Consider the following 23,452-nt stretch of genomic DNA (forward strand, 5'->3'; position numbering starts at 1 on the left):
GCATGGCTGCATATTTGTAATGCCGAAATACACAATAATGTTTTACATTTTAAAAGGTCAATTAAAATAAATCATGGTCGTTTTCTAAAGTATATTTTCATGGGTGTTAATCGCTTCATTTTTGTTGGAAGAAAAAACAACTATCACACTGTGATAAGGGCTGAAGTTGAACGCAGCGAAGACGCATTGGATGAGAAACCGAACTGTGTATTGGTCCAGTAAACTGCAATTACAAGAACTGCACCGATGCAGATGTCATATCATAACAATCCATCAATAAAAGCACACACACCTTGTACTCTCTGATGTTCGCTCTGCTCGGCTTCACTGTGGATTGAAAAACGCGCTGAATCCACGAAGACTCAGTTCAGGGGAGGAGCCGAAACATGACGCAGCTTGTCGCTTCAAATGCGTTTTTAAAGGGGACTGAAGCGATCAAAAATAATTAATCAAATAATTTTTTAGGGGGCCTGGGCAGAAGTTTAGGGGGGCTAAAGCCCCCCCTAAAAAGGGCCTAGTGACGCCCCTGCTTAGCAATGTGATTGGTGAGTGAAACACTTCTGACATTTTCAGCTGGTGATTTTAACTGTACAGAAGACATTTTAGATCGTAACCTCACAGAACCTCATGCAGCATCCCATAAACACCTGTTGGAGATTATGGAGGCCCATCAGTTAGGTGACATATGGAGAACTTTCAACAAAAAACAGACAGGCGTGGGCCCGTGCATTGATAAAACACTCTCCCTGGCAAGATTAGATTGTTTTTATGTTTTTTTCAACTGGCTTTTTACAAAGTGTTTTATTGTTCCAGCAGGCATCTCTGATCATCGTATGGTAAAAAAAAAACCTAGGTGTGCCTAGAGCCATTTTAACACTACATTTTTAGAGGATGCTAATTTCAGAGAATATTTTATTTATTTATGAACTTGTTTTAAATCTGAGAAGGCAGCTTTTAGCTCTCTACAGTAGTGACTAAGACACAAATGAAAGAATTTTATCAACAGTAAACTCTCAACTTCACAAGAGAAATTGTTAGATCTCTGAAAGCTCTGAAGATAGACATAGTGGGACTCCAGCGTTTGTAGGTCACATGAGATCGATGGCATATTGAAGCACTAAAAAGTAAAAAAAAGCCAAATTAAATTAACTGTTACAGCACATTACAGCACTAGGGGAGCTGGTCCTTTCACGCTTTAAAAACGCGAATGAAATTTATGCTGAAGTTGAACTGAAGTTCTTCTTCAGTTTGGAGCAAAAGAATGGACAGAACAGGTTTATACATGCTCTGTGAACAGAATCAGGTGATCTCTCATAAGCTTTTACACAATGCTATACAGCAGTGAGTTGTCAGGGGCACAGATGGTGGAGGAGAGTTCCCTGGTTTATCTGCCAAAGCGCTCTGAGCAAGCAGCCAGGGAGATGGACAAAGCTGACACTGGAGGAGCTTCACAAGGCCCTCCAGGGGATGGAGAACGGATGGGTGCCAGCTTTCGACGGTCTCTCTGTTGAGTTCTACAAGGCTTTCTGGGCATTTATAGGGCAGGACGTGCTGGACATCCTAAGGGACAGCGTGAGGAGAGGAAGACTCCCTTTGAGCTGTAGGAGGGCTGTCCTGACACTACTGCCAAAAAAGGGAGACCTGACGGACCTGAGGAACTGGCGCCCAGGGTGTCGCTACTGTGCACTGATTGTAAGCTGCTCTAATAAGCATTAGCCTTGAGACTGACTAAGGTAATGGAGCAGTTCATTCACCAGGACCAGATGTACTGTGTGCATGACAGGTCTATATTTGACAATGTATATCTAATTCGTGACATTTTGGACATCTCCTGGCTATTGGGTTTAAAGAGTGGTCTGATGTTTCTAGATCAGGAAAAGGCATTTGACCGGGTTGAGCATGAATATTTGTGGAAGGTGCTGGAAACCTTTCGGGTTCAACACAGGTTTTCTAGCCATGATCAAGGTATTGTACAGTAAAATTAATAGTGTTCTAAAGGTTAGCGATGGTATATTTTAGAGTGTACAGAGGTATACGAAAAGGTTGTTCTCTGTCAGGCATGTTATATACAATTGAACCTCTTTTATGTAAACTGAGAAGTAATCTTTCTGGTCTTAATATTTCACACACCTATATCCTATATGCCTCTCAGCATATGCAGATGACTTAGTCATTATAATAACTGCACAAAAGATGTGAATGCTTTAAATGATATTTTAAATGAATTTCAGATTTTATCTTCTAAGGTCAACTGGGCTAAGACATTTTAGTTGGGGAGTGGGGAGGTGGGCAAGCTTCACTACCAGGAGGCTCAGTGTGAAAAAGAGGTGGTTTTAAGTACTTGGGTGTCTACCTTGGTAACAATGAGTTTTTAAATAAAAACTGGAAAAATACTGTAGAGCAGTATTGCAGACTGAGCAGGTGGAAGAGGCTGGTCAGTATACTGGTCATCAACAATCTCGCTGCATGATCCCTTTGGCACAAGCTGGAATGCATGGATTCACCTCCAAACCATTTAATTTTTTCAATTCAATTCAATTCAATTTATTTGAAGAGTGCTTTTAACAATTTACCATTGTCTTAAAACAGCTTTACAGAAGTATGGAAACAGAAGAGAAAGAAAAGGAAATACATATATAATAATACGATAAGAATAAAAAATAAAAAAAATAAAATTTATAAAAAAAATAAGAATAAAAATAAATAAGTGAATATATACAATTGAAGTTTTAAAATTTATTTTAAAAAGATTAACTTAAAATTTAAAATACTATATATTTATCCCTATCCCTAGCCAACATTCAGCCCCTGCTAGTGGACTCCCAAGGAGGGAGGAGGGCAGGGGCTGGTCCAGGTAACTGTTAGAGCTACAGATTTTCACCTTCAGTTAATCCAGAGGTTCCTCACTGGACCTAGAAACTTAGTATGGAGAGCAACATGCAGTGAATTATTACACACGGTCGGTGGTCTGAGGCTGGACAGGACTTTGTTTTTAATGGACACTAAAACACTGGATGTTTCTGGATTGCCAGGTTTTTATTGAAATTATTTAAAAAAAATAAGCAGTGGAACATTATACTGGATGCTGGAGGAGCCTCCGGTGTATGGTGGGCACATGGACATCTCCAGTATAACCGCAACTGCACTGTCCATGACTCTCATCTCCTCAGGCATTGTGACACTCCGGGAGTTTGTGGACATCGCGGGATTGGACCTGTCAAGGGCAAAGAACCTCAATCAGCTTTTAAACCACTGGAGGTCCTCCCTAACCTCAGAGGAGCATGTTCGGCTGATGGACTACCAAGACACAGAGTCTGGTCCTGCAGAAGAGCGACCCTTTCCCCAAATGAACATCGCTCCTGACCTAAACGGGTATGAAGGTCCCCTCCTGGAGTGTTGGGGCGAGGGGGAGATGGACTTTGGGACAGTGTTGGGATATCTGCTCTACAGAGCCTGTGTTAAGGCTTTAAATATAAATAAAAAATAAAACACCTCATTGAGAATTGTACTTAGTTTTAATGCTTATCTTAAACCAGAGTGGAGGGCACTGTACAAATCACTGTTAACCAAAAAAGCTGCGGACCTCCAATGGAGGATTTTACATGGTATTATCTGTGTGAACCCTTTTATCTTCATTTTAAACCCTGATGTTGCACATGACTATCCATTATTTTTGCAGAGAATGGATCTGTGAAAAGATCCATTGGTTCTTCTCACAAACATATTGGTTTTAAATATGTCAAAAAAAAAAAAAAAAAAACAGTTTCAGGTGCCAGCTGATCAATTTTATCTTCAGTCAGGCTAAAATGGCAATATACCTGAGCCACAAAAACAAGATAGCACAAAACACTGACTTTGATGCTAAACTATTTTGAACAGACTGATTAAATCAATAATTTTTATTGATTTTAATTTTTACAATAATATGAACGATTTGAACATGTTTAAAGAAGTGTGGTGGTGTGAGAATGCTTTGTGTACTCTTACAGAAGGAGAACTATTTTAATATGTATTTATTTATTTATTGAGTCACTCTGGTTTTTAATACATGTGACTTATGTAAAAAAAAAAACTAAATGACTTCATAAAATAAATGACATCATTGGGACACATATGATGATGATGATGATGATGAACCACTAATTGTTTGACTTGGACAAGGAGGTGTTTATAGAGAGGGGGATTATCATCAAGGTGATCAAGACCTACAGCACAACTTCACCTGCCTGTGACAGCCTAATTGGCGCCTCCCTCCCAGCTCAATTTGAGGTGCAGCACAACATAGTAGCAAGGAAGGCCATCCCTCCCTCTAATGACCAGGTAGTCTGTCTAACCATGGCAGATGTAAGGAGAAGTCTCTGTTGAGTTAATGCACGGATGTCTGCTGGACAAGACAACATTCTGGGTAAAGTTCTCATGGAACAAAAGAACATCTAGCGGATATCTTTCCTTTTTATCTTCAACAATTCCCTGAGTAGCACTTTTGTTCGTACATGCCAAAGAAGTCTACTGTGTCATGTCTCAATGACTATCATTCCATCTCACTCACACCCATCATGATGAAGTGCTTTGAGAGACTCGTCATGAGGCACATCACGACTCAGATACCACCTTCATTGGACCCCCTGCAGTTTGTGTATCAGCCAAAATGTTTCAGAGATGATGCCATTGCCATGACTCTCCATCTGGCCCTCAACCACCTGGACAATAAATACACAAATGTATGAATGCTGTTCATAGATGTTTACAGCAATAAATGCTGTTTAGCATTCAACACAATCATCCCTCAGCACCTGAGTGAGAAGCTGAGCCTGATAGGCATGAACACCTCCCTCTACAACTAGATCCTGGACTTCCTTCTCAGTCAGTCCAAATCGGGAACAGCATCTCCAGCACCACAACACTGAGCACTGGGGCCCTCAGGGCTGTGTGCTCAGTCCACTGCTGTTCACTCTGCTGAATTTGCACTGTGGACTGTGATTTTGAACTGTGCACAGCTCAAACCACATCATCAAATTCACAAATGGCACGAGTGTGGTGGGTCTCATCAACAAGAACATTGAGTCAGCATACAAAGAGGAGGTAAAACACCTAACTGCCTGGTGTAGTGCCAACAATCTGTATCTGAACGTTGACAAAACTAAAGAGATTGTTGCTGACTTTAGGAGAGCACAGAGCGGCCACTTTCCACTGGATATCGACTGGTTTGGGAACTGCACTGTCTTGGTTTGCCAAGACCCTAAAGCAGATAGTGAGGACTGCTGAGAAGATAATCGTAAACTGTCTTCCCTCATTCACACCACACGCTTCATTCACAAAGCCAACAGCATGACCCGACACACCCCTCACGCACACACTCTTCTCCCTTCTGCCATCTGAAAAATGGAACTGTATCATTTGGGCCCTCACAACCAGAAAAAATATTTTCTTCCCACAAGCCATCAGACTCCTCAACAAACAGAACTGAACTATACCGGACGGACACGGACACATACACAACTGTGTGAACTGCACTAGACTGTACAAATCAATCACTCACTCAGTTGCTGTTTTGCACACCATGGTGCTACATAAAATGGCAAAGTTACATAAAACAACAGAGTTAACCAACCTTGCCATTTTATGTAGCACCATGGTCCTGGAGTAACGTTGTTTCATTTCACTGTGTACTGCGTCAGCTATTCATGGTTGAAATAATAATAAAAATTTATTGATTTCTGTTATTTTGAACTCTGCCTGTTTCTGGTTACTTTGACCTTTCTTGTTTCCGGTTTTCTGATTTGCTCAGCATTTGGATTGTTGATCTGCTTATGGATTATACTGCACTCACCCCTGACTCTGCCTTAGTTAGGCTATGTCCATTCAGCATTTCCAAGCTGATGGTCAGCCCTTTAACTTCCTTATAATGGCCATACAGTTTAACAGTATTTAAAAAAGGACATATGTTTATAATCGACTTAGCTGTTAGTCAACCCATAAAAAAGCAGAAAACACAAGGCTGAACCTGAAATCCATATCATGTGAAATGTAAATGCAAATTGTAAATGTCATCAAAAAATTTACTGTACTAAACAAAAAGCAGCATGCTTTTGAAAACGACAAAAACTGTAATAAGGAAATCACTTGAATCTGTGTGTGTAAATTGAAGTGTAATTTGATGTTTTTGAAGACTTTTGTTAAATTATGCAGGTAAATAAAAGCTCTTGGAAATTCATGTTAAAATATAAATTCATGTTAAAAAAAATCAAGTTTAAAAAATTTTTAAATTTAAGTTTCCCATTCAAGATTACAATCAGTCTAAAACAGTCTAAATACAGCAAGTAACTCAGCATCTCTGACACCAAGTGGAAGTATATTTCACCACCTAGGGCCACCACCTTTGGCCAGAACAGAGAACAATTTTTCTTTTCTCTTGAAGCACCTGCTGAAGACCCTGCAAGAGCTCTTGTTATAATTCAGTATCACTCCTCCCCATATTCTGAGGGATGCTTTTGTTTATCTGGGTAATAATGTAACCCCTGCTTTCAGGCAATTGTACAAAGCCAAGAGCACAATTTTTACATCACTGCTGGGAAAAATATGTGATTAAGTTGAATAGGTGGATGGCTCTCCCTTTATCTTGGTTGTGGAAGGTGGCTTTGACAAAAAAAAGAATAGCCCTGGTTTTGTTTAAATATTTTTTTTTTGACATGTTGGATACTTTTTTGGAAAAAAATTAATACATATTTAAATCCATTGTGTGAAAATAAATCTAAATCAGAAACTGTTGATATAGCCAAGTACCATTATGAATAGTATATAAAATATAATAATATATTATGAAAAACATTATAATCCATTACAGGGGTGCATTATACTGTACAGGTTAGAGTAAAGTTGGTTTGATGTGTCAGGTTTCACTTCACTTCACTTCACTTATGATGTCAGTGCGAGCAACTCGCACTTCCGGGTTTATAACGTCACTTCTGGTTTTACGCAATTTTATAGACCTCTGCCCTATGTAAGCATGCGAGCTGCAATTGTTCCTTGCCAGATGGTCTTCTTAGTTTGCCTTGCACTTCTGTCTAGTCATCCTGCTGTTGTTCCTCTTCCTGCTCTTCCTGGTTTTGACTCTGCCTACCCTGCAATACTCCTGCCTGGTTTGACCCTGTCTGTTCTATTGTTGTCGTCTCTGCCTACCCTGCATTGATCTGCTACCTGTGTTTCGGATTATTGGACTGTTTCTCAACCCTACTTTTGATTGTTCTCCATTGTTTAGATTTATACAATGTGTTGGCTCTTTCTGAGAGTGGGATATGGAAGAACAGCACAGAGACAGTATTTATGAAGCAAGAATTACAGTAGTGGCTTTTATTAAGTGCTCAGTGAGACAAAAATAGTTAAGCAGTCCTTGTGGTCTACTTATTGTAAGTCTAGGGTGAAGGATCAGTGTAGCTGGGGAGGTTGTGCAGTCCAGCCAGCAACAGTGTTTTTTCTGTGCAAAAGAGTGGCCTTTTTATATGTTTGTGTGGTGGTACATGCACAACTGTTGTGACATTGGTTTCTGCCAGATCCTCACTACCCTGTTCACCTATGTTTTGGATTTTTGAACTGCTAATTACTTTGTTTGTTGCCGGTACTGCATTACCCAATTCTCCTGTGTCTGCAATTGAACTTTTAATTACTCTGTTTGCTACTGGCACTGCATTACTCTGTTCTCCTGTATCAGGAAGTACTGGACAGTGTGAAACTTTGAACACTGCATGCCCTGTATTGAGCCAGTCTTCAAGACAGTTCATTTGAACTCTGGTCAGTGTCTTGCATTTGGGTCCACACCTGCCATTCCTGACACATACTGGGTTTTTTGGCCCTGAACCTTCTTTCAGAGTAAAATGGTTGGAAGTGGTAATATGTCTACTGTCCTGAAGTAGAAGTAGTCTACATCTTGAAGAATCTGAAGAAATCTTTCCGTTATCCTGATTATATTTTGTAGTTTGGCATAGACTGAAAAGAATTTGGCCAGGGCCCCAAACCTTGTGCTACTCCTGTAGTGAGGGTCTCTGTATCTACCATGTTTTCTTATGCACACTTGCTGATATTTCTAAGAAAATTGACCATCAGGTGCAATCTGGCATAGAAAGCTGAAATCCACAGCATAACATAGCTCCATGTATTATTAAAAAGCATATCAAGGTGACTGCATGATCTGTATGTATAATGCATGGTGTCAGTTATACCATTGAGGTGGGCTAGGATCAGCCTGATTAAAGATTTTCATAACTACAGAGGTGAGTTCAACTAGTCTGTGGTTGCATTGAGACAACGTGAACTGTTGAAAGCGCTATACAAATAAATTTAATCTAACTGAATTCAGTTTGTACTGTTCAAATATTTAGTGACTGGGTTGATGGTAGAGGTCATAAAGCATGTGGGAACAAAGCAAAGCTTCAATGATTTGTTGAAGTTAGATTTTAAAAACTGGTGCTGATTTTTCACAGCAATGCTTTAGATTGGTTGGTGAGACCAGGTTTTCTTAGCTGTAGATGCCCTACTCATTAGTTAAGGTCCCATCAATTTTTTGTACTGTTCTAGCAAAGTAAAAATGTCTTCCACCTATTTCCATTTAAATTAGGCTTTTGATGGTAAAATTGTGTCTGTTATGAGATCATCTTAACTGTAAACTGTTTCCACTGATAATTTTGTGTAGATAGCAAAGTGAGTAACTTTTGAGTACCATTTGCCAACAAATATTTTTGAGAATTTTGAGAAAACTAGCTGAAACTGTAATTTTAGCTCCACAAATGTAAAAAGCTCTTAAACAATAAATGCCATGGGTATATACAGTTGTGCTCAAAGGTTTGCATAACCTGGGAGGATTTTGCAAGATGTTTACCATTTTTAAAGAAAACATGAGTGAGAAGGCAAAACAAATTTATTTTAGTTCTTAATATCGTGTATCTGCCCCTTTTAGCATCAATGATGGCTTGCAGTCTTTTGCAACAATTGTGCAGGGTTTCCTTAATTCTCTCAGGTGGTTTAGCTGCCCATTCTTCTTGGCAAAATGCCTCCAGGTCCTGTAAATTTTTTGATTGTCTTGCACGTTGATTTTGGCTTTTGTTTCCTTTTGTTTGTTGGCTTTTGTTTCCTATTCTGACTATTTCCTATTCCTATTGACTGACTCCGAGTTAAGCGCGTGCACCACAACTATATGAAGCGCAAATATAAATGGAGCGCAGATATAACGACAAAAGAAAAGTCTGCATATTTCTCACCAGCAGAACTGAAAGTGCTTAGGCAAGCATATGGAGAATATGAACACGTATTTAAAAAAAGCAACATATATATATATATATATATATATATATATATATATATATATATATATATATATATAGTGTGTATATATATATATATATATATATATATATATATATATATATATATATATATATAGTGTGTATATATATATATATATATATATATATATATATATATATATATATATATATATATATGTATATAGTGTATATATGTATATAGTGTATATATATATATAGTGTATATATATATATATATATATATATTTGCAGAGCGGTAAGGAAAGTGTGCCTTGCTCTTAAGCGCTTTCTGACAATTTTTGTGCTGTTTCTTGATAAAATAAAATACTGTTCTTCCGGTTTCACCATTTTATTTTATCAAGAAACAGCACAAAAATTGTCAGAAAGCGCTTAAGAGCAAGGCACACTTTCCTTACCGCTCTGCAAACAGTAGCCTTACTAATATGTTCTGCATCCCCGATGTTATACACAAAACTACCATTTGCAAAGAAACATAAGGCAACGCAAAGCATCTGCTCAGATGTAAGAGCACGGATGTCTGATGTTTCTGATGTAAGCATTGATGAGATTATGGATGTATCTTATTGACTGCAGTGTTGTATAAAGTACTAGAAAGCAATACTTGAGTAAAAGTACAAGTATCGTACTAGAAAAAGACTTTGGTAGAAGTGAAGGTTACCTTTAAGAATATTACTCAAGTAAAAGTCTTAAAGTATTTCATATATACTGTACTTAATTATCAGAAGTAATTTTCTGATATTTAATGTACTTAAGTATTTGAAGTAAAAGTTAAAAGGTAAAATTTCAGTGATTTTCGGTGGGCATAAGAGGCACTTCATCCAGTAGGAAGAATTTTTCATTCCAATGTACAGAAACATTTCTTGCAAATACGGCCACGGGTGTATAACGTTATCTTCTTCACCCTGTTCACCGAGTTCACCACTATCGTCGCGGTGGTCGTCTACGATAACGGGAGGTCTTCTAGTAGGTGCTTCCATGGCGGTTTCAGTTGTGCTTCCTCCTCCTTTGGCAACGTTACGCTCAGAGCCGATCCTGACCTCCCTGGGGAGGAACTGAGTTTTATAGTATGCATGAGAGCAATACTTGGTCCCTGATGGTTATTATTTACTGAGGGATGTGCATTCATATTGACCTGGCATTATGCCCATTCCAATGTAAATCCATTGGTTTCCATATTGCATTAACGTTGTTGTAACCTTGATTGAGAGACTATAAACATTGTCATTTAGGAGTGCTATTGCGCTACTTTTTGTACTGGTCCTCACACAGATTTCGTGCATGATTGCACATGCATATGAATGCATGTTCACGCGTGAATCGGTTATCAAGCTGCCATTTATAAACACTGTTGCCTTTGGGTGTTTATTCAAGCAAATTTTCACGCAATAAATTGTTGTGTGACAGACAGACCAAGAAATGCACTGGCAGCACTGCACAGCTAATTTAGCTAGTCAGATAGAGACTAGAGACAGAATCACATCAACTTAACTTTACTGTTATTTGCTCTTGCTGACATAAAACTTGAAGAGAACACAAGTTTACCTGATTGCTGTTCTCGCATTTCACTCTCATTTTGTTTCTTTTTTTCTTTTCATGGCCAGATGGATAGCTCTGCTTCATATTGTCATCTACACAGTAAACACGCGCTGTAAAATGAGGCAGGGGGAGGCGGGGCCTTGCGTAATTTGTGGGGCCCTACACAACTTGCGTAGTGAGCGTATGGGCCGATCGGCTCTGATTATGCTGAAATAGAGCGTGTGGAGCGTAATGCAATCTAGGAGCAGTGATTCGCCAAACCTCCCTTATTGCAGTCGCACACATTTCTTCTGATTTTATTTTGTAGTAACGAGTAACGAAGATGTTAGTGGAAATATATCGGAGTAAAAGTATACATTTTATCTAGGAAATGTAGTGGAGTAAAAGTGAAAGTTGACAAATACGTGATACGTGAAATTTCTACTTAAGTACAGTAACGAAGTATTTGTACTCTGTTACATTACAACACTGGTCATTTGTTTTCAAGTACACACACACACACACACACACACACACACATATTCCAATATGTATATACAGTATGCATGTCAAAATTTACAATAATAATAATAGGAATAAGAAGAAGATGGGATATCCTATAGGAATCCAATAGAAATATGGAAATATAAAACAAGGCATTTAAGTTTCCTCCGTGAGGATTTTTGTGTGTTTTCTGGGCAGATACAGCTTGTGTGTGAGTACAGTATGTGCTGTGTGCAGGAAGTAACATTTCAGAGACAAAAGCAGGTAATTTTGGGTTTGGGGACAGGTGAAAGGTGAAAGCTCACAAATCTGTCAGCAGCCAAACTGAAATCCCAGATCTGTCAGTTTGCTTATTGACCCAATCATCTTATTAGGAGGTTTGTGGCAATATATCAATTTCTGCAGCTTATAATCTCCCACTCCTTTCCATAAATTGATGGTTGGGGTCACCAGATTCAAAAGAACATCTTCTGATTTCAGCCATTTTTTTCAGGTTTGATTACTTGGCAAAAAGTGGGAGTGATAGATCAATTGGGGAGGGTGCAAAATCCCCTGACTCCACTTTAGTCTAGTCTGACTACTCTAGTCTCTCCCTTTTCCAGAGGCCAAAGGTTTCCAAGTTGTAAAAAATTCCTTTTTTCTTTTCAAATTGTATTCCAATTTCAGTAATTCTACCTACAATTTTTGTCCGCTTTTTTCAAATTTCAAAGGAAAAAACCTGTTTAATTACACCAATTTTTCATACTTCTTTTCTGGCCATATTCAAAAACAGATGGTTTGAGTGTTATGGCCTCATGTTGTATATGCTGCTGTGTCTAGATAATAATCTATAGTAATTATTGGGTGCTGAATATACAGCATTTGAATCTTTTGAGGCAGCCAGGCCTCACAGTATGCCACAGTATGTAATTAGTGTGTAAATGGAAAGAGGTACAATAGCTGGGCAGGTGTGTTCCCAAATAATAAGACTGCTGTGTTGCTGGCTGCAGGCTAAAACGAGGTGAGACAAGAAGTGGGATCATACATAGCATTCTTATAGCATTGTGGTATCATCAACAGTATTCACAAATCACAAATCATATTTTCAGACGCGATATCAGACAAGTGAAAAATTATGTTATTATATTATATATTAAATGTACTGTTATGTTCCTTACTATTCATATAATCCCTATCTGTTGTACTAAAAGACAGTATTTTGTTACTATTTGTATTCTGATTCATTTACTTTGTTTTTCCATGCTAGTTTGGCTATAACATTTGTTTTCCTTGTGTTGCCACCTGTCACCTGCATATGCATCCAACATTGCATGTGTGCATCATATGCAATAATATTATAGAATACATCCCATGGAAGCAGCAGAAGTATCTGGCACTCTGTGGCCAGTTTGCTGTTGAGCAGCACATGCTAGATTGTTGTCTTGGTGTTGAGAGCGGAGCAACTGTCACAATCTGTCGCTATATTAATTCTATTTTATGTTGCCCGACTACCACTTTTGCTGATGCTGGACAAATTCTCAGGTGACCCCAAACAATGTAGAGGTTTTCTAACTCAGGGTTCTATTTAATTTGCTACTTTTAAAGAACTATCATAATTCTCCAAAATGGTGTCCCTGTCTGTGAATCCTAACAGGGAAAGCTCTGGAGTGGGTGAACAAGGCATGGCTGCACAGTCTACTTATCAGCAGTTCACCAAACTCTTAAGCCCATGGGATGTGACCAGTAGCAGAATACATGTTCAGGTTTTGTATTATAAATGCTGGACTCATTCAATAACATTGCCCTCCAGATGGATCAACCTCTACAAGAATTTGAATTAAAAAGTTGCATTTTCTCTTTTTTCCTTAATACTTTACTTTTATTTGTTAGATTTTCTTACCATTTTGTGAAATGCTCTTTGTTTCTTTCCTCATTTAGCAACAGAAGGAAACCCATTTCAGAGCTCTTTAACATCCATCTTATATTCAAGTCAAATAAGGCATTTAATTATTAAGTATGGCAACCATTCAGCTTGTACAGTGTGTGAGCTGCTGGATGTTTAATAATTCTTCTTCCATCTTAAGTGTTAATTTTACTTGTGATAGGTGGGTGTTAGTTAGCTCTCTAATGGAGAAGAGGTGCGTATAATTTTAGATGCTAGAGAGGGTTAGCAATAGTGAGAGTAGTGTAGCTTCTGTAGTGGATAATCTGGATTGTCATTAGAGCTCAACACTAATGCTAAGGCTCACCCATGGGTGCACCACTCCTCTTCGCTTTACATGTCAAACAGGTTTGTTCTCCTTATAGATTATATTAGTATGTAGTTATAGGAGGCTCTATCTTAAGACATGTGAAATTAGCTAGGCCTTTATGGGTTCCAGAAGCACCAGGGTGCCAGATATAGCAGGTAATCTTAAGGTCCTAGGCAAGTATAGGTTTTCAAAGGTAGTTTTCCATATAGGAGCTAATGATATATGCCACTGTCAGTCAGAGTTTACCAAGAGTAATATTGTAGATGTGTGTAAATTAGCAAAGGCAATGTCTGAAAAATCTTTTTATTACCCTTATAAGTTTAAAATTAGATAATAGTGAAACGTACAGCCAGTGGCTTTGATCTGAAGTTAGGACTGTTAAATACAAAATCTTTTGCATCTAAAGCACCTAATAGGCAAGGGAGGAGGTGTCACAGTTATTCATGATTATAAGCTAGCACCACACAAAAATATAAATATAAATTCAACACAATTGAAGTTCTATATACTAACTGCCAAATGCTGCCCCAAAAAAATAAGTCTAATAATAGTCACTAACTGTTTTTTACAGACCTCCGGGGCCATATTCTGAATTCATCTGTGAGTTTGCAGATTTCATTTCAAACCTAGTTGTTTCTTTAGAAAGAGAATTAACTGTGGGAGACATTTTGATAATTTAGAAGATTATAATAGGACCCACTCATAATTGAGGTCATACTCTTGATCTTATTAACCTTCAGATTAAACATAGTCACAATTCCACAATGAGAATCTATTTCAGACTATCTATTTCACGGGGAGCCTGTGTCTATCTCAGGCGTCATCGGGCATCAAGGCAGGATACACCTGGACGGAGTGCCAACCCATCACAGGGCACACACACACGCAACAGCAATTACTTTATGAATTATATAAATGAAAAGCAAACAATTTGATAAATGATGCTGTAGATAATAATATTACTGTTTTTGATCATCACTTCACTGTTTTCCTCCTCTTCAACAGACTGAATTTTTAATTTCACTGATTTCTTCCTTAGAATTTTCAACCTGCATACTTGATCCCTTACCTACATGTTTCTTTAAACATATAATGCCAGTAGCTACTGAACCCATTCTAAAAATAATAAATTCTTCCTGTGCCAAAATGTTTAAACTATGAGATATCAACTCCCTGATTAAAAAACCTGACCTTGACTAGTGTCAGCTGTCCAACTATAGGCGAATATCAAACCTCCTTTATTTCCAAGATCGTAGAATGTTGTAGCACAACAATAATGCTAATAGCTACATAGGAGGCATAACATTCATGAAATGTATCAATCAGGAATTAGGTCTCATCATAGCACAGAGACAGCACTGGTTAAAGTGGTAACTGGCCTCAGAGCAAGGTTTTGTCCCCTTGCTGGTGTAACTTGCTGGTGTAACTTGGTGTAACTTTTGACACCATTGACCATGCTATTCTACTTGATAATTTAGAAAGTGTTTTTGGTGTTAAAGGGTCAGCTATCGCCTGGCTCATGTCTTATTTGACTGATTGTTATCAGTTCATATATCTAAATGGTGACTACTCTAAACATACTAAGGTTATGTTTGGAGTTCCACAAGTTTCTATTTTAGGCACACTACTTTGCTCCATATATATGCTAACCGTTGGTGCAATTATTTGTAAACATGGTATTAGCTTCCACTGTTATGCTGATGACACCTTTATATTAACCAATTTCCCCAGTGGGGATTAATAAAGTATCTATCTGTCTGTCTGGCTGGCTGGCTATCTAACGCTGGATGGTCTTTCTGTTTCATCATGTGCAGCAGTAAAAAAAAAAATATATATATATAATAATAATAATAATAATATGGTGAAGAGACTGCTCACATGTCAGTGTTAATTATTCCCCACAATTATTAACAATGATTTATACAACAATGACGGTGGGAATATTTAAACATGCAACATTTATTTATGTTTATCTGTTCCAACATTTAAAAGTCAGGAAGTAATGTCAAGGAAATCATTAATCATGTCACAAGAAGTTATCTAGTCTTTTTTGAACAATTTTTCACATTTCTGTGCACCATTTTTAGTTTAATGTTATGGTGTTTTCAATTAACCCATGTTATCTCTTCTTTGTCTGTAAATGAGTCTTGAGTGAGTCTTGTAAATGTTCATCAGTAAGGCGTGTTCTGTGTTAGTTCTTGATAAAGTTCATGTTAGAAAAGGCTGATTCACAGAGATAGGTTGAACCAAAAAGACATGCAAATTTCATAGCTGCTGTGCATACACCACTGTACTTTTCTGTGTACACAAGGCACAAAAAGTTTGATGCAGACTGATGGGCTTTGAGGTGAAGGTCATTTTGCAACGTTAGGATCTTTACCTGTCCAGCATCCAATTTGAACAGAGCACTTAGTTGCTCAGCAGTGCATGTCATGTCCACTTACATGAAAGGATTTGTAATGGCTTTTTCTGTCCTTAATGCTCTGCCGGGTGGGTAGTTAGCATTGAAACTTTTGTGACACGTACTGAAGTGTCTTGCCACATTGTGCCGCTTTGCCGTCGCAACAGTCGTCCCGCAAATGAGACACACGCACTTTTCTTTGACTGGCGTAAAAAAAACTCTTCCTCCCAAACACCGTTAAAATGGTATGTTTTCTGTCACTTTTCTGCCATGTTTTTGGGGGTAAATCACAACTAACTCCTCATCATTGCTGCACCGCTTCCTTGTGTCAGGAGTCGGACGTGACGTGCGCGCAATATTGACATTTGACTTCAGAAAAGACCAGAGTTTGTTATATACATAAAACATTTTTGTTTACATTTTTTTTAATTAAATAAAATGAAATTAAATATAGGGGGCATATATATTCAATATTCGATTCCCGCCTCCGCCTTGTGTGTGTGGAGTTTGCATGTTCTCCCCGAGCCTCGGGGGTTTCCTCCGGGTACTCCGGTTCCCTCCCCCGGTCCAAAGACATGCATGGTAGGTTGATTGGCATCTCTGGAAAATTGTCCATAGTATGTGAGTGAATGAGAGTGTGTGTGTGTGCCCTGCGATGGGTTGGCACTCCGTCCAGGGTGTATCCTGCCTTGATGCCCGATGACGCCTGAGATAGGCACAGGCTCCCCGTGACCCGAGGTAGTTTGGATAAGCGGTAGAAAATGAGTGAGTGAGCGAGAAATTAAATATAGTCATTTTAAAATCTACATTAAGGCAAGCATTTTTTATTCAAAAACTACAGCAAGAAATTTTTTTAGACGGAACTATATTTTGACCAGTGCTATTTTTAGAACATGCCTCGCGGGCGCCTTAAGTGCTCCTTGCACTTAAGGCGCGTTGGTGCGCGTTGGTGACCCCTGGTCTGGATGTTCTAGTAGGAGCATAAACAAGCGCCAGTTTTTTTATGACCAGCCATGCCTACTTTGATCAAGGTGAAGGAGTTTTTAAGGTAGTACCTCAAGTTTCTAAAGGATATAGCAAGGGGCAGAACTTTTTCTTACAAAGCACCAAGGTTATGGAACTGCCTACCAATTAGTGTTCAGGACTAATTCTCAGTGTAGCTTTTTATTATTATGATGATTTTTCTTAGGTTAAAGAGGAGATCTTTTTATTTTTATTTCAATTTATTTTCTTTATGTTTTATTGCCTCATAAGCCAGGAAAAAATACTTTGGAATAATTTCAAAATAAATAATAATAATAAAAAAGGTTTTTCTAATAGCATTTTTAAGATTAACACCAAATGATAATTTTGATGTAGAAATATTATACTTGTTTATGGGCCACTGAATTGAATAATAAGTATATGTAATGTAAAATGCCTATAAAATCTGACTAAACTAAGCCTTTCAGGACCAAAGCCTCACAAAAGCCGTCATAGCAACCAAATCACTCCAAGGAGGCCGTCACCATGGCAGTAATGACCAGACTACACAAGTGGAATGATGAAAGGAAAGGAGGGGAGAGTGTATTTATGGTATGCAAATAGTCTCAGTAGAATTCTCACATTAAATTTATATCAAGCATAGCATACTTATTCATCGTATTTGCACATTTGTTTATGTTGTTTATGCAAACATTTTAAGCATGCTTAAGTTTAATACTATTATTTTATTTGTCATTTTATGCTTTATATGCTTTTTTTTTTTTACCTTGTTTTAATCTGCAAGAATAAACAGTATTTTTAGCTCATGCTTGTTTGTTCTTTGATGGTGTGTGGATGTTCTGTAGTTGCAGATGTAGAAATGGTGATAGTCTTTTGGCACTGATAGAAATGGGGTGTGGTCTTTGCATTCAGACAGACTTAAGGATGGAGCCATTTTTTTGCCCACACACTCTTCGTCTGTATCTTCCTGAATACAGACACAGTAAAACAAACCCTGGGTTCAGCATGACTCTACAGGAGGTAAGGCCAATTTCAGAATAAAATACTGTCAGAGAAGCCATCTAATATTTTCTTAAATATTTTGCTGTGTGATCTGATTTACCAAGGAAACACTTAAAGTCTAATAACATTGTGGCCTAAAATGTTACAAAATTACCCATTTAATTAATTTATGTATGTATGTATGTATGTATCTATCTATCTATCTATCTATCTATCTATCTATCTATCTATCTATCTATCTATCTATCTATCTATTATTAATTTTATTTATTTACTTATTGTCTATGTACAGCTTACATTAACCTACTGAAACGATATAGGTTTATTTCCAAAATAAATTGTGCCTTTTTTTCATACTCATTGAATGTGGTACCCACTGGTATAAAAATTAAACAGCTAACTACATTGTGTTTGCACAAGATACAGTACAGTTTTTAATACATGCAAAGTAAAAATCAAAGGTGTTACAATGTCAAAGACAAAAGTCATTTTACACCTTTATCTCTGGCATGACGACACTGTTAGGAGTATATATTCAGCTTTAGTTTTTATTTATTTATTGCTTTAAAATTGCCAACAGAATGTTACATACATCTGATCTACTCAATGAGAAATTGTTTCTGTTAATAAGAAATTCATCTGTGAATTTTCAGGTGTTTAGTACTTGAAGAAGTGTACAGATGGGAAGCAACATTTAGTACATTTAGTTAGACCTGGAGTAGCTATGGCATGCTTACATGCTGCCAGGTATATGCCTACATCATAGCAACCAAATTAACAAATTAGAAAATGTAATTCAAACAATCTTAATTTGGTCTATCGTATTGTATATACAGTTATCTCCCTGTCAGTACTCTAATTAGTCAGTAGATTACAGTCTCTTTAAAATCAGACTACTGTATATGACCTGACATTCTTGTACACAGGTTATCCTGAAAAAAATATGGGCTTTACAGCCCAGAGCAACACTTGTGAATTGTATGATCTATGCATATGAAAAGAAATAAGATAGAATGAAATTTATAAAAAAAAAATAAAAAAAAATATGTTAATACAAAAAATGTTTTCTGCATTTAATAACAGTGGTGTGAAAAAGTGTTCCCCCTTCCTGATTTGTATTTTATTTTTTGCACGTTTTTCACACTTTAATGTTTCAGATCATCAAACAAATTTAGTCAAAGATAACACTTAACAACATGCAGTTTTTAAATGAAGGTTTTTATTATTAAGGGAAAAAACATCCAAACCCACATGGCCTTGTGTGAAAAAGTGTTTGCCCCCCGTTGAAACATATCTTAACTGTGGTTTATCACAAATGAGTTCAATTTCTCTAGCCACACCCACACCTGATTACTGCCACACCTGTTCACAATCAAGAAATCAATTAAATAAGACCTGACTGATAAATTGAAGTAGACCAAAAGATCCTCAAAAGCTACACATCATGTCAAGATCCAAAGAAATTCAGGAACAAATGAGAAAGAAAGTAACTGAGATCTATCAGTCTGGAAAAGGTTATAAAGCCATTTCTAAAGCTTTGGGACTCCAGCAAACCACAGTGAGAGCCATTATCCACAAATGGCGGAAACAAAGAACAGTGGTAAACCTTCCCAGGAGTGGCCGGCCGACCAAAATTACCCCAAGAGCACAGTGACGACTCATCCAAGATGTCACAAAAGACCCCACAACAACATCCAAACTCACTTGCTTAATTTAAGGTCAGTGTTCATGACTCCACCATAAGAAAGAGACTGCATGGCAGAGTTCCAAGACAAAAATCACTGCTGAGCAAAAAACATAAAGGCTCGTCTCAGTTTTGCCAGAAAAGCATCTTGATAATCCCCAAGACTTTTGGGAAAATACTCTGTGCACTGACGAGACAAAAGTTTTTAACTTTTTGGAAGGTGTGTCCCCATTACATCTGGCATAAGATAAGTAACACTGCATTTCAGAAAAAGAACATCATACCAACAGTAAAATATTGTGGTGGTAGTGTGATGGTCTGGGGCTGTTTTGTGCTTCAGGACCTGGAAGACTTGCTGTAATAAATGGAAACATGAATTCGGCTGTCTATCAAAAAATTATTAACAAATTAACTTGGGTTCTGTAGCAGGACAATGCTCCAGAACACACCAGCAAGTCCACCTCTGATTGGCTGAAGAAAAAAAGAGAAGACTCTGATGAAGACTTTGGAGTGGCCTAGTCAAAGTCCTGACCTGAATCCTATTGAGATGCTGTGGCATGACCTCAAAAAGGCTGTTCATGCTAGAAAACCCCACAATGTGGCTGAATTAAAACAATTCTGCAAAGATGAGTGGGCCAAAATTCCTCCACAGCGCTGTAACAGACTCATTGAAAGTTATTGCAAATGCTTGATTGCAGTTCTTGCTGCTAAGGGTGGCCCAACCAGTTATTAGGTTTAAAGGGCAAGCAATTTTTCATACAGAGCCATGTAGGTTTGGATTGTTTTCCCTTAATAACAAATGCATGTTGTGTTTACTTGTGTTATTTTTGACTATTTAAATTAGTCTGATGATCTGGAACATTAAAGTGTGACAAACATGCAAAAAAAATCAGGAAGGGGGCAAACACTTTCACACCACTGTAGATTAGATTGTCTTATAAAGCACTTTATTTGCAATGTGTTTATCATTATCATTATCATCAACATCATAAATGATTATATATTACCATACTATTCATCAGAGGTGTTACCATTACACTAACCCCCTTGTTTACATTACTCTGCCTGCCACCCAAATACTGATGAATAAGGAGGTGAGAAACCCAAAGTTTTGGAGGGGCATACTGGCAGAGATGATGGGCTCTCTAGTCTTTGTATCAGTTGTATTAGGCTCTTCACTATCAGGGCACGAGGGTGTCTCTTCTGGACCTTTGTACCCAGCACTGGCAGCAGGTATGGTAGCAGTTGGTCTAGGACATTGCTTTAGAAAGATCAGTGGGGCACAGGTAAGAAATTCAAGTTTTTGTATAACATGTAATATATTTTAGTAGAGTTTGCATGACACTAAGTAAGCGTACCTGACCCCTTTTAACTAAATTTCTTCATTATGGCTTTAGGTGAACCCTGCATTAACTTTGGCCTTATTAGCTACACGGAAACTGGACGCTTTAAAAGCCGTGGTCTATGTATTTGCACAGTGTTTAGGAGCCACTGTAGGAGCTGGGATTCTCTACATGGTCCTACCCTTAAAATCCACAGCTAAAATCTATGTCAACAAGGTAATGAGGATAAAGGTTTATCTGACATAAATCAAAAGTTCCATGTGGTGCCAAAATAATGTGCAAAATTATTAGTCAGGCCATGATATCATGCTGGAGCACTTCATTCCAAACATAGATCATCAGTGCCAGTAATCACAAATTATGGCACAATGTGGAACTTTTGATAAAGTTTTGGTTTAGCTCAGGTCTCTATACAGGTTCCAGTAATTGTTGATTGTAAATACTTCAGCATACAAAGACATCCTATATTATTTTGTGCCTCCAACCTTGTGGCAACGGTCTTGCATTCTACATAGCTGAATATGGCAGTGGCACTGACCCCTGGTGTCAGGGAAAGGGTGTGTCTTCAGTTATAAAATACAGACCAAAGTGCAGGGATAACATAAAAGGGTTATAATGAGGGAAAACAACAAAGGCTACAAACACTATGAACATGGAAACAGAAACAACACCTAACCAAAGACAACAAACAAGAGACAAGGTCTGAGCCAAAAACAGACACACGACAACTGGTATAAATAAGGAGAACAATCACAGAGACACAAGGAACAGGTGTGCAGAGGCGGGAACTGATTAAGGATAGGGCGGGCAACACGTGATACACAAAACAAAAACAAAGGCACATGGTACAAGACAAACAAAAACTGCCAGAATGTCCCCATAGTGTCCAGGCAGGGAAAAGTCCAGGCCTTTCCTGAATCCTGGAGTATATATATTAAAAGATGTGCTACAATTAAAGTCTTTAGAACTGGAATAGAAGCTGGTCTACAAAATATTGGAACAATTCTTGTTCAGAAACTTGTAAAAACTGTTTCAACAGGCTTAAATTTTTAAATATATAAAATATTTTCTGTTTTCCTCTTGAAACACTTTGACACACCATAGGTACCAATGGAGGGAAATGCAGGGCAGGCTCTGGGGATGGAGATACTTGTCACCTTTCAACTGGTCTTTACCATCTTCTCAGTGGAGGATCAGAGAAAGAGTGAGGAATGTGAACCTGGAAATTTGGCAATTGGCTGCTCCCTTAGTGCAGGAATTTTCACTGCAGTGAGTATGTGTTAATATTAACAATGGCAATGCTAGTTTTAATACAATAATTTCTAATTTAATGGTTTTCAATATTTGACACCATGCAGGATGCACAATAAAAAAAGTCTCCTCAATAACAAGATTGACAGTTGAAATTTTAGAAACAATAATAGAAAGAGTGAAATGTGTCAACAGAAAGTTTAAAAAGTTTTGTATATGAATGGCTGTGGATGACATTTAAAAATCTTCTGTGAGAAGTTAATACATTTGCTCCAAAACATCATTGTTTCTCTCAATGTGTTTACATGAAGTTATTCCCTTTATGTGGTCATAGGGTAGAATTTCTGGAGGCAGCATGAACCCTGCTAGGTCTCTTGGACCTGCAATTATAGTTGGATACTGGGAACACCACTGGGTGAGTTATCTTATATTGCCTAATGTGTAAGTGTAAATAATTTGTAAATTTAGTACAGCTAAATCCATTAGTAATCAAGCGTAATTCATTTCTTGCATATTTAAGGTATACTGGATTGGGCCAGTGTTGGGTGCTGTGTTTGCTGCCATGGCTCATGAATTCTTTTTCGCTTCAAGTGCCTCAAGGCAGAAGTTAGTGTCCTGTCTCACATGTAAGGACATTGAGATATTAGAGACAGCCAGTGTGTCCCGTTCATCTTTGTCGACCATCACACAGACAGCTGGGAGGGCCAAGCAAATTGACAAACTTGACCACAGCTGAAGTTTAGTTTTTACTTTATCATCTATATGATATGTATAATTTACATTATACTGTATTACCTACATTGATGTAAAAGTATTTATTGTGAAAAAAAATTACTGTTTGTATGCTACATGTTAAAGAATAATAGTTTTTTCATTATAGTTTACCTTCTATATCAGTACAGAATGGAATTTAAATTACTGTACTTGAGCATATAAAAAATGTGTTAATGAAAACCTCCTATGGGATTTTTGGTGAATGGATCTGTGTTTGCACATGAAACTTCAGTAAATCTATTCCTTTTTCCCCAAATTTGTGCCTGCTTCTTTCTTTATTAAAATCCCAAACATGAAATTTTCAAAAGGAAATAACAGCAGTTTGTAAACCTCAGAGTTAAAACCTTAATCTTAAAAGGCCTTTTTCTGCTGTGGAACATTTACATCCAGGAAGAAAATGAAGAAAAGTTTGCAAAAATATTTTG

The 23,452-nt window shown here is 37.7% G+C and overlaps 1 protein-coding gene across 4 annotated transcripts; it reads left to right on the forward strand.

Moving 5' to 3' along the window:
- The first annotated feature begins 1,675 nt into the window (after positions 1 to 1,675).
- On the forward strand, positions 1,676 to 23,225 carry LOC132862679 (aquaporin-4). Of its 4 annotated transcripts, XM_060894845.1 has the most exons (9): positions 10,614 to 13,099; positions 13,275 to 13,350; positions 17,441 to 17,564; positions 17,819 to 17,993; positions 20,751 to 20,945; positions 21,057 to 21,218; positions 22,107 to 22,271; positions 22,588 to 22,668; positions 22,774 to 23,225. In XM_060894845.1, the coding sequence occupies exons 3-9, from the start codon at positions 17,530 to 17,532 to the stop codon at positions 22,987 to 22,989; spliced, it is 1,029 nt and encodes a 342-aa protein (XP_060750828.1). In that variant the 5' UTR covers positions 10,614 to 13,099; positions 13,275 to 13,350; positions 17,441 to 17,529; the 3' UTR covers positions 22,990 to 23,225. The 4 variants fall into 4 exon arrangements, with proteins under 4 accessions (XP_060750829.1, XP_060750828.1, XP_060750830.1 ...); XM_060894846.1 differs by lacking the exons at positions 10,614 to 13,099; positions 13,275 to 13,350 and adding an exon at positions 1,676 to 1,692; XM_060894847.1 differs by having other exon boundaries at positions 10,614 to 13,626; positions 17,886 to 17,993.
- Positions 23,226 to 23,452: the final 227 nt, after the last annotated feature.

This window comes from Tachysurus vachellii, chromosome 19, assembly GCF_030014155.1.
Source record: "Tachysurus vachellii isolate PV-2020 chromosome 19, HZAU_Pvac_v1, whole genome shotgun sequence".
NCBI lineage: Eukaryota > Metazoa > Chordata > Actinopteri > Siluriformes > Bagridae > Tachysurus > Tachysurus vachellii.

What these genes read in the sequence shown, in the direction of transcription:
- LOC132862679 (XM_060894846.1), top strand. Translation starts at nt 17,530, where the DNA reads ATGATGAAAGGAAAGGAGGGGAGAGTGTATTTATG. An exon ending in GTGCAGGAATTTTCACTGCA is followed by an intron (nt 22,272 to 22,587) that starts GTGAGTATGTGT and finishes ATGTGGTCATAG; the next exon opens with GGTAGAATTTCTGGAGGCAG. An exon ending in GATACTGGGAACACCACTGG is followed by an intron (nt 22,669 to 22,773) that starts GTGAGTTATCTT and finishes TGCATATTTAAG; the next exon opens with GTATACTGGATTGGGCCAGT.